The sequence below is a fragment of the Anastrepha ludens genome, chromosome 3 (genome assembly GCF_028408465.1).
Source record: "Anastrepha ludens isolate Willacy chromosome 3, idAnaLude1.1, whole genome shotgun sequence".
Classification (NCBI taxonomy): Eukaryota; Metazoa; Arthropoda; class Insecta; order Diptera; family Tephritidae; genus Anastrepha; species Anastrepha ludens.
The window spans coordinates 117,314,428-117,326,815 of NC_071499.1; the positions used below are offsets into that span (position 1 = coordinate 117,314,428).

The 12,388-nt window shown below is 39.8% G+C and overlaps 1 protein-coding gene across 2 annotated transcripts in view; it reads left to right on the forward strand.

The window, feature by feature from the left end:
• The window catches only part of LOC128858875 (multivesicular body subunit 12A), a 48,073-nt gene that overhangs the window by 11,952 nt on the left and 23,733 nt on the right, over positions 1-12,388 (forward strand). For both annotated transcript variants that reach the window (XM_054095420.1, XM_054095421.1), the window contains exons 2-3: positions 4,842-5,413; positions 8,333-8,491. In XM_054095420.1, coding sequence (XP_053951395.1) covers positions 5,241-5,413; positions 8,333-8,491 — 332 coding nt within the window. In that variant the 5' untranslated portion in view covers positions 4,842-5,240. The remainder of the gene's footprint in view (positions 1-4,841; positions 5,414-8,332; positions 8,492-12,388) is intronic.

Here is a 12,388-nt window from a genome sequence, read left to right on the forward strand (position 1 = left end):
GCTTGCCATGACTGAACTCAAGAGAGAAGCTTTCAAAAGTTGTGTGTAATGCTTGCAAATTCCAAGTAGATAATTGGAAGGCGCCAAACACATTCAGATCTGAAGCATTCGGAGCTCATATGACCGCAGGGTTGCCAATATTCGACGGACCCATCTGGCAACCCTGTATCTTTTGACAGAGACGTCAGATCGCTTAATGACATACCGCGCTGGAAGCGTCAGCCCAAGCAAATTTTTACCATGAACCAGTACACGCCACGCGAGCGCTCCCAAATTGTTGAAATTTACATTCAAAAAAAGAAGTCAATTGTGAAAACTCAACGTGCGTATAAAAAATTAAATAATGTGAAAAGTGTGCTTTCTAAGAACACAATTAAACGTTTGTACGAAAGGTTTTCGACTGGTGATGCTCTTTCTAATCCAAAGAGGCCAAATCAAAACCGACCAAGGCGTCGCCAAGGACATCCCAAAATCACCGTTCTCAGCAGTTGGGCATTGCTCGGACCAGTTTACAACGATTTATCCGCATTGATTTGCATTTATTCCCGTATAAGATTCAATTGGCGCAAATATTGTTGCCTGCTGACAAGCCTCGTCGATTGGAATAGGCCCAAAGAGTCATCGAAATCCGTCGGGTCCGTCGAATATGGGCAACCCTGTATATACAAACCCAACTACTTCTTCTGCGTTCGTGGCAGTTACACAACATTAGAAACGCAAGCGGGAGATTTAATAATCTGCTTGAGTGGAACTTATATCACGACTAAAAGTGAGTGTGCTTCATTGGCGCCCACTTCTCTGTATTGTAGGTACATAGGTAGTTGAAATGGTTGAAGTACCAGTCTGGCACTACCCAAGTAGCACTAAAGCGCCATTATGAGACATTCAACAGGTAGATATCTGCAGCCAGTCGGAGCTGTTGATGTAATAGAGAAGATTGATGGAATTTAGGTTGGCGCACTGCCCCAAGCTGTCGGAAAAAAGGAGCAGCCAGTGATCTTAATCGTCTAGCTGCTAAACCCGGACATTTACAGAGAAAATGCTCAACAGTCTACTTATCTGAAAGGTCCCCACAATTTCTGCAATGGGTATTAAATGGTAAACCTAGCTTTCCCGAGTGTGTGCCGATCGGTGAGCACAGTTACGAATTTGGAAATTAAATGGCGTGGAGTCCCCAGAACTTTCAGAGTCCTACGTCTATCGTACTGGGGCGAAAGGGTTTTCGAAATGGAACACACAAATAAATGGAACTCCATCTCTTTTGTACTTTCCTGAGAAATAAGTCATGCAATTCACCTTTAGCAGCAGTCTGAAGGGTGCCGATGACCGGGTAGGAGATCTCCGAGAGCAATTCAATCGACGCCTTCCTGTATTCGCCTCGCGCCAAAGAGCTGTGACGATTACAAGTAGCTGCATATTTTCATTTAAAAAGAAAAGGTTCTTTGTTTGTTAAATAATACTAATTTTTATTATTTCTTCGTTGTTCACATTGAATTGGGGCTTTCTCTGCGCCGCTTCGACCTATTTCTAGGTACTTTCTCAAAAGCTCAGGCGTCGAGTGGCTTTGGTTTTTTCTTACGGCTGTAATTTTTTTACTGCTTTGCTTCTTCAATTAACATCGATCGGTACTCTCGCAAAAGGAAAAAGAAAAATTAAAAATCAAAAATCATCATTTTAGCACCCATATCCGTACAACCAACATATCCGCATGCACTTAAGTCTTTAAATATTCGACTTGATTGCCTCTCCTGTTTTCGATGAGATTCTATCGAAAACTTTCTGTAAACAAATATGAAGCAAAGCTGCCGCCAAACCAAAAAAAAGAGGTAAAAACCCGCACAACCGTAAAAATCAAATTACGTGTAAATTTAAGTTGATGAGTATCGACTAATAAAGCGTTCGCGCCACTCGCAGCCACTTGACGTTGAAATGCGGCGCGGCGTCAGCTGCGGAATTGCATAAGTGTAGGTACGCCCAGGTATGGCACACGAATACTTGTGCGAGTATAGATGCCGCGCGTGTTTTTAGCGCTGCGTTTTTTTCGGTGGTTTTCAAATGCTGGCATTTCGAGTGTCATTTTCTCTTCTTTTTCGCGCGGAAATGTGTGTGTGTATGTCTGTCAACAAACGTTTTGATAACGCTTTTTATTGTCATCTGATTTTATTTTGTATAATTTTGATGATTCACTGCATTATAATTATTTGAATTAAAATTTTTATGGCCTTTTGACATTGACATATGAGCCAGCCTAGCGACGTCAGGTATCAGCCGTCATTGTTGTTTTAGTACCAAGAGACAACCTGCTGACTCTTATTTTATATTCTATTTTTAATTTTTGTTATCTCAGCATTTTTTTATTTTTAATTATTTTGATTTATTTATTTTTTATTAAGATATGAAGTTTATTGTTTTAAAACAGTTTGTGTTTTTTTCTATTAATTTCTCGCTTAAAGACTGCTCCGCATTCAATATTTTTTTAATAAAGCAAACAAACATCATTTTTTGGGCACATTATAGCTGTTTGTATTGTAGTAGTTTGCATTGGTTGCTTTCGTAGATATAGAAAGAGCCTTCAACAACATAAATGCAAACGCTATAGTAGATTATTTAGAAGATTGTGGAGTTGATCTACACGATTTTGCCCTGATAGAAGCTATACTCGTCAAAAGAAGGATAACGGCTAAATTTGGCAGCACTACTCTAAGCAGACAGGTTTGCAGAGGCACTCCGCAAGGTGAAGACCTCTCTCCTCTTCTTTGGATTTTGGCGATAAACTCCCTATTGCTGACCCTGGAAAGAGGGGGTTGCCACGTCACTGCTTAAGCAGATGCCCTACCAATTGCCGTTAAAGGCAAATAACCTAACACCCTTATGGATATTCTGCACTCTAACATGGCCACACTTAAAAGCTGGACTGAGAGCAGGGGACTCAGTATAAACCCCGCAAAAACTGGAATAATTTTCTTGACAAAGAAACATAAGCTCCTTATAATCTCCCCGCTAATTTTTAATGGTGTAGAGATTCCTTTGAAAGAGAATGTCAAGTACCCAGGACTCATATTAGACAAGAAACTCACGTGGAAACCTAATATTGTAATAAACCTCGTATTACGCATGGGCTCTATACTTCTGTAGTTAGGCCAATCTTAATGAGTGGAATACTTGTATGGTGGCCCTCTGCTTAAAAAGCGAGTTACGCTAAAGTCATGAGTAAGGTCCAGAAAACAACTTTTTTATGCATCTCTGGCGCTTTAAGGATTACCCCGAACAAAGCGCTGGAAGTGCTAATCAATTTACCTGCACTAAATTTGATAGGGAAACACGTGGCCGCCGCCCCGGCGCTCTGACTCAAAAGTATGGCGCTATGGAAAGGCCGGTGGTTTGGCCACGCTTCTATTTTGCAGTCTCTAAATGGTCACAAAAAAGAAATAGATTACTCTATTCCTAGACTCACCTTCGACAGGCTCTTCAAGACGAGTATACCGTCAATAAGGGAGTGGCAGCCAGCAAGGCCATGGAGAAAGAGGGAATTAAATGTTTATACAGATAGTTCCAAGCTAGACGATAAGTACGACGAGTATTTTCGAAGGAATGAGAACTGGAACTATCCGTTCGACTACCAGACTACTGCAGTGTTTATCAGGCAGAGGTTCTAGCTATAAAAGAAGTGGCTACATATCTAAATACGCATGCCGTAACAAAAACAACTATAAATATATTCTTTGATAGCCAGGCGGCCATTAAATCAATGAATGCGGCTATACTAAGATCGAAGATTGCACAGCAATACCAGGCAGCCCTAAATGATATTAGCGTCGTATTCACGGTCAGCCTTATTTGGGTTCCGGCGCACAGAGATATTGAGGAAAATTGTAAAGCCGATGAGCTAGCCAGGAAAGGTACAGCTCCTCAACTGCTCAGTGACAAAAGTATCATTGGGATACCTATGGCGACGAGTAAACTAAATGAAAAACAAAATTATCCAAGAGGCCAATATGTCATTGAGAGATGAAGATACATGTGTAACAGCAATTCTACTATGACCGCAAATAAACAAGAAAAGGACAAGGGAAATGCTTAGTCTCTCAAGAGACAATATCTCGAAATTCGTGGTTTGTTTAACCGGTCATTGGCTATTTGGCAGGCATTCCTTGAGACTATGAGTTTGCTCTCATGAATATTGCAGAAGTTGCAGAGATGAGGAAGAAACAGTTGAGCACTTCCTTTGCAATTGTCCAGCCTTAGCTAAAATCAGAGCAGGTTGGCTAAGTAAACACTTTTTCAATTCTCTTACAGAACTGTTTGGCGTGGGGATTACACCAAATCTGCGCTTCATAAGAGCCTCAAAATGTTTTCATGAAGATAACTAAACAAGGTTCCCGTGTCGCATAGTGGTATCACAAAGGACCTGTAAGGTCTAAGTGAGTTGGTCATACGGACCGACTAGCACCATAACCTAACCTAACCTAAAACATTTATCTTTAGATATGCTTAATATAAATTTTATTAAATAGGCAACCAGTAGACACGTCGTTAACAATTTTCTAAGGTAAATATTAAGTCAAACCACTGAGCGCATTTTTGTCATGAAAGGCTCCACTAAAAAGTAATATGTCGTTTGAAGGCGCCATAGAACTGTTGGTATCTCATTTGTAGGCGAATATCAACAAGTAATGATTCGAAGGAGAAGCTCGACCTAAACCCCATAGTCAAGAATGTAACGCACAACACTATTATTAACTTGCTGTCCTATTCATCAAACATTTTTTAGTAACTTTATACTCAAGCTGTGCAAAAAGTGTTTAATTAACATATTTATCTTTTTCTTCTTGTACTTTTAGCATTAAAAATTCCATGTTTTAACGCGCCAGAGAACACAGACGAAGGCGAAGCACCGAACAAAATAAAAAAAAAACACAGTGGCAACGCGAAATCGGCATTAAAAGCGTATTGAATAAAAATAGTAAAAATAAAGAATTAAAAAAAAAAAACAAAGTGCAAAGAAATAAAATATTCCAGTCATATAGCCAGTCAAACGTTTTGTGGTGAAAGTCAATGGGTCTAGCAACGATTACGCTAAAACAACAAAAGCATTGAATCAACTAACTGCTAAAAAAAGTTACATCCACAAACAACTATTTGAGCAGGAGCGACAATACTTCTACGTCTTCTAAGCCAACGCACTAGCGCACCACCTGTTGCAACGTCTCTACAACAGCTGCAGTAATAGCAACAACAATATGAATAAAGCCAGCAAACATATACAGAGCGGCATGGCGGTGACCACATCACCCACTGCCATCAACTCGGTCGGCGGACTGTCCACACAGAAGAATGTCATCAATTCCATAATGAGTTTTTTGCCCGACAATCGTCCCATCACATCGCTGCAAATTGTGGAGGATTATGAGAAGTACGTAGCCACTTTTATATATAAAAAAGCAACAAAAAAATCAAAAACCTTCCCCACTCAATGTTTTATCTAGTAAAAACGCGTTGATCAGGGCATATACGCGTCCAAACACAGGGTGCTTGCCGCTGTATTCTTAAAGCGAAAAATGCACTTGCAGAAGTGCCGCCATTAGCCAATTGCATTGCCTAAGAAAGTGGCTGCTGCTGTTGCTGCTGCTACTTGAGGGCTCCTAGTTCTTAGCTAAATAGCGGTTAATGCTATTATTGTTGCTGCATTGGGTGCTCTTATTGGTTGTGGCGGTGTTGCTGGTACTCGTACTTGCGGTCGCATAATTAGCCCACAACGCTTCCGCATGCATGAATTTTTCTTGAAATTCCCTATCTAAGTATTATTTGTAGCAGTTGCCCCTCTTACTTTGGCGTAACACGCACACAATATATACATACATACACGCATAGGTTTCGTTGAGGAACGCAATGCACTTATACAGTGGGTCGATAGTGCAGTGCAAATGAAGAAAATAATTTATTTGACATAGCGCGAAATGTCCAGCAAATGCAAATAAAGATAAGTAAATGAATTAAAAAAAAAAAACCTTTTTAGCTTTAAAAACATTTATATGAGCTCCGTCTTTGAATCAATCACATTTTGCAGTGTTGGGTCTCCTCTTTATTACTTGCTGCGCTAAGGGTTCTTTATGGGGTTTAGCCATGTCCAGGGCACACCATTGTCGAGGTCAGTATTTTTGACAAGCAATTTTTTGCCTGTCCAACGAAGAATATCTTTTACCAACAATGCTAAACAAAACTAACACTCTATAAAGCTCTCATCATGCCCGTCTTAACGTATGGCGCAGACGCTTAGATGATGACGATATCCGATGGAGCGTCCCTTGGAGTGCTTAAGATAAGGATTCTGCGGAAGATTTTTGAACCTTTGCACGTTGGCGAAGGCGAGTATCGTAGGCGATGGAACAATGAGCGGTGTGAGCTTTACGACGCCATAGATATAGTGCAGCGAATAAAGATACAGAGGCTATGTTAGCTGGATCAGGCTTTTTTCTCGGCTGGTGAATATAAAAAACCCAAAAAAGCGTGAAATTTCTTTTGGCATGGGCCATTAGTTTTTCCCTCGTTACAGTTTCCTTTGGATTTTTTTACTTTCTTTCTTTGACAATTTTTAAGGATGTTCTCTGATCGAGTAAGAATTCACTTGGCTACAGTACGAAATTATCATAACTGACCTTAGAGATATAGCCGCGATCGAGGTGTCGAAAACGGAGGTTAGTTTAGAAGTAGGTAATTGCGTCGTGCTCACCAGCTTAGATGCCATGCCAAATGCATAGATCGCGGGCGAAAAACCACTACAGCGATCTGGAAGTCTCTAAGATTTCTTCAAGGAATAAAATGATTTTTTGGGAGATGTATAGTTATCTTTAGGAAATACTAAACTCTTCAGTTGTAGCAAGTTCCCTTAATAATCTTCTGAAATTAACCAGTTAGCACAGCAATTACAGCTTTCTTGTCATCCTGCACCAGCTCCATCGAAGTATGACTTCATCTTGTAGGATGGGTAAACTAAAGCAACAGCTGATATCAGTAGTATAGGGTGGGTGGGTGCGCAAATTTTGGAAAACTTTTTTTTTGTTAAGAACTTTTACACAACGAACAAGAAACGTTCCGGGGCATTGTCGGTAAGCACACGGAAAAGGCATGCCCGCAGCTGCTACAGTGCGCTAACATACTTGTAGAACTGTGCCGTCACTGTTTTTTGCAGGAACATATTTACGATGAATGATGCCGCAGATATATGGTAGACTAAAAACTATCAACAATCTTTCAGCCGCGACGTGCTCGTCACCCTTTGCCCCCACTGTTCACTTTACGGGTATGGGCTTAGTGTAATACTCAAATATTCTCTTAGAAGGTTTTTCTACCAATTCTAAGCGTTCTATCGCTTACAAACTTTGGCTAAAACTAAAAGAAGTTCTCCTCTTTCCAGAATAGTACCTATAGGTACGTATATATTTACTATCGACGCAGTGTTGCCAGTTCCGACTTGTAACTAAATTTCTGCATTGTACACCATTAATTGGTGTACCTACTCGACACTATCCTAGAACATCTTAAGCGTTTAAATTATCATTAGAGCTAGTTACTGATCTATGTTAGATCAATACTGATCGGCCAATCTAATGTAACCTAACCTCAACTCCCAGGGAATGTAGCTGGTGAAATACTTCTCGTTCTATTCCAAAATCAATTTTTGATCTATTCATGAACTCTTGACATAGCCTAGAGCTAATATTGCATAGTCTTTGCTGGTGGACAACTGAAGATTGAAGTGGTTGCTATAAGATTAGATTAGGTCATGTTGAACCGGTCGTCTGCTACGAACGCACTCAGGCTCGCACCTACTATGGTGCCGCATGGAGAATTTAGACTGGTTTCTTGTTAAATCAATGTTAACTAATCAAAAATTTCAGGTGCTGAGATTTTCCAACTCATTAAAAATTACATATCTAAATCGGGGAATTTTCGTCTGTGGATAGAGCAGAACAGTGGCACAGCAGGTGCAAAATCGTATCTGCTTCTGCTTGCTCAATTCATTTGCGCGTTAATTGATTAGGGCGATTTCCTTTCAAGACCACCGTTCCTGCGCCACCGACTTCACTCAACTTGCTTGCCTTGCATTTTTGTTCTTTCCAAGAACTAATTCCCAGCGCTTCAACTCAAGCAGCTCGTGTTTGCGTGCCGCGTGTTTGCTGATAGTTTTTTCCCCATGCTTCAATTACAACGCTGCTGAATTATTTTTTTATTTTATTTTTCTTTACAATAATTTATTAATATTTTTTTTCGTGCTATGCTTTTTTACCACACCCCATTTATGTGCAACTCATTTACAATTTTCTTTTTCTAGATGCCCAAAGAATTTCACACCCATCCATCGTACTTATGATCAAGATGCCGATGCGAATTTATTTCGTGAAAATAATATACTCTTCGGACGTCAGAGCACACGCTACTTGTGCCTATCGAAGACTGAGGGCTTGCCCGAGTATGTAGTGGAAACGCTCAAGTGAGTAATGGAGAAAAAATTTTATATTCTTGTGTTTTATATCTGCCTATCTATGAGTAGATAACTTGTGTATACAAATTCGTAGGCATTTGTTCATCGAAATTTAATTAAGCGATTGTTTGTTTTTCAACATGAAAATGACCGGATATGCTCTCTAAGTGAGGGTAGAGTTTATGAGGTGTGCGAATACGCAAAGTTTTTCAATTGAAGTGCTTTCTACAAAACTATTACATACAATTTTTTTCTAGTTTATATTCTTATTTTCACATTTTCGCTGCACTTACCGCGCTGTTGCTTCTTGTTTTGTTTGCTCCGTTCGCTTTACTTGCCCCGTTCGAATTCCTCGGAGTGCAAGTGCAGCCTTTTTGTTTTGCATATCTAAAATTAGACTCTTTTACCATGCAATATAGCTGTTTCATTCTACGACCTCGAGCAAAAAGTTCCCGGGAAGATTGGACAAGTCCAAGCACTCAGTCAAGAAGAACCTTGCACACCGGATAGTTTACAGCAGAAAAAATAGAAAGTCAGGTTAGATGCAGTATGAAAGGTAAGACGGAAAATTGGTTTCAGGTCGCTCGTTCGCTAAGTTTTGGATTCATTCATGAATCTTAAGAGATGCGGAAGAGGAAGCGTATGAACTTTATCCATAAGCAGTACATCGCAAATGAAAAAACAGATGAACTGGCAAGAAGGGGATCTGTCATGAATAACGATCTGGCAGAATTGGTATTCACACCATTAGGTGTAGTCAAGAATACAATTTCCCTAAAATACCTCCGAATCGCGGATTGTAGATCGAGGGACCAAACGAAATGCAATATTAGTAGAACGTTATGGTCCACCTACAACCTTAAGCAATCGTCAACACTGATAAACATGAAACGACGGGACTCCTGAGGAACGGCAGTCATAACTGGCTTTTACTCTGTGGGAGAACAAGCAGCCAAAATGGGCATCCCTCACAATACATACAGCCACAGTTGCAAACAACCAGAGAAAAAGGAATCAACCTTTCAGAATGTTAAACCTGGGCAAACTTGCGTTCGAGAGTCTGGCTTAGATGCCAACAACCTGATAAGGTTCCAGCACCGCCCAGACTGGATATAGTCATTCTGTAAATAATTGGTAAACAAGTTGGTAACGAGGATGTGGCAACAAAATGGTGCGGAAGCGCTAGTTGGATTCTGAACGAATCACTACTTAAACCAACAAACCAGCCAATATCGCAACCAACAGCTTAAGTCTGATTCTAGAAGACGACAGCCCAAGTCAGATTCTCTAGAAAGTTCCCGGAACAACCGTCAGTTGACGATCTAAGTAAACTGATTTGAGTCCCGGTTCTTTCTTTGTTAGGTTGCCACATCTGTGACCAACATTCCTACCAAAATTTTAACCCCATTGCTTGACATTGGAAAAGTTACGCCGTCTTGAGTAGATTTATGTACCTCTGCACGTGTTTTCGACTTCTTACAGTTTTAAAAATGGATTTGAATTTGAGTTTGTATTAAATTTTCCGTTATAAATGGTTTGAATGTTACGAAAGCCTTAGAAATGTAGGGAAAATGTCCATCGAGAATGACGAACGTAGAGGCAGGCCTTCGCCAGCGAAAACTGATGCGTCAAATAACATGGATCCGTTTAGGACATTGTAGTTAATGGGTTGGGTTTACGCTGTGTTGCTGCTAAGTTGGTACCCAAGCACCTAAATTTCATGCAAAAAAGGGACCGCGTTGATATCGCCAAACACATGATTTCCAAAGCTGAATCCGACCCAACATTCATTTATGAGTACGACTCGGAATCCAGACATCAGGCGGCTTAGTGGAGAGCTCCGAATGAACCAAGACCAAAAAAACCATCTCGTTTTCAGTCAAAAAAAGGAGGCGATGCTTTTTATGGATGACAACGTTATTCTACCCCAGAAATTTTTGCCAGAAGATAAGACAGTTAATAAGGAGTACTATTTGGGAGTTGTGCGACGTTTACATGAAGCAATTCGCTAAAAAAGAAAGAATTTGTAGGAAAACAATTCGTGGATTTTACATTCTGATAACGCACCGTCGCACAGTGCCATCATTATCCGTAAATTTTTGACCAAGAATGAAATGAATGTCATCCAACAGCCATTGAATTCACCTGATGTGGATCCCTGCGATTTTTACCTGTTCGATCGAGTCAAAAAACCACTGCAGGGAAAGCATTTTAACAGCCGAAAAGAAGTAATGGAAAAATAAAATACGGCTCCGATGGCTATACGGAAAATAGAGCTTCAGAAATTTTGCAAGAGCTGGATCAAACGCTGGCATAAGTGCATTGCGGTTGAAGGGGAGTACTTTGAAGGCGATAATCTAACTTTAAAGGCATAAACGTGTATTTTTAATACATACAGGGTGGGCCATATAGCGTTTGCTTTTTGAACCACCTATTTTTTTGAGAATGGTAACACAAATGACATGTCAAATGTGTCCATAATTTACTTAAAGGTTTGACATTTACGAAATGGGACGCTATACGCTTGAACAAAATTGGGGAATATTGAAAACCTATTTCCAATTTCTTCTTCTTCTTTTCGGATTTTCACATCGGTGGCTACGTCAATAAGCAAAATTGTGGGATTTGGGGCTCAGAAAATCCACACGTTACTGTAGAGAAGCAAATGCATCCACAACGAGTCACTGTTTGGTGCGGTTTTTGGTCTGGCGGCATCATCGGGCCATTTTTTTTTTCGAAAATGAGCGAGGAGCCGCGGTTACGAGCGGTTACGGTAAATGGCGAGCGTTACCGTGACATGCTCAACGAGTTTTTGTTTCCAAAAATTGAAGAGGATGACATGGACGACATTTGGTTTCAACAGGACGGTGCAACTCGTCACACTGCCAAAATTACACTCGAACTTTTGGCTACCGTTTTTGAAAACCGAATAATCAGCCGAAATTCCGATATCAATTGGCAGCCTCGGAGCAGTGATTTAAGCCCGTTGGACTATTTTTTGTGGGGAGCCGTTAAGGACAAATGCTATGCGAACCATCCAGACACGATTGATGCTTTAAAACGAAATCGAAGTTGCCATTCATGAAATTGGAGCCCAAACAATCGAAAATATGCTTAAAAATTGGGTTGATCGAGTGGCCTACTGTAAAGCCAGTCGTGGCAGTCATTTGAACAATATTATTTTTCATTCATAAATGACAATGTTCAATCTTCAAAATAAAAAAAAAAGTTTGAAAAAATATTGATTAGTTTTTTTTATAGCCGATTCAAAAGCAAATTTTACATGACCCACCCTATAAATATATATTCCGGGAACTTTTTGATCAAAGTTGGTTGGTGTTGGAAATGTGCTAGTAGCTCGCATAGCAGTGGAACTGTGTATTTAATTGATAATCGTTTGTCCAGTTCAATATGTAAATGACTCATTAAGACCTTGACTAATTGATTCGCTAAACAAGTACTCGTATATACAGACATACACATGGTAGAAAAAGTCTGCGTTCACCCACTGTTATAAAGTATTAAAATAATTTAACGTGTTTATCTTAAAACTCTCAGTTATTTCTTTTCACTTATTTCAAAGAAAACTATTCGTAGAGGGTATGAACAAAATTTTTTGGAGTTTGAGCTGCGTCGTGTTCAGATAACGGGATTGTAGTACAGTAACTTAAATAGGCTGAGCAGAAAAAGTGTGCGTTCATTTCGTATAGTGACTATTATTTGCATGGCAATTACGTTAAATTTAATTTTAAATCATTCATGTAGTTGACGCGGTTAAGAACAAATCTAAAGAGGGAAAAATTTATATTAGAAATACATTTTTTGTTACTATGGACCAAAGGCGAAAAGAAATAGATATTGGTGAAAGGGAAATCATTGTATGTTTGTGGCAAAATAGTAAGAGCT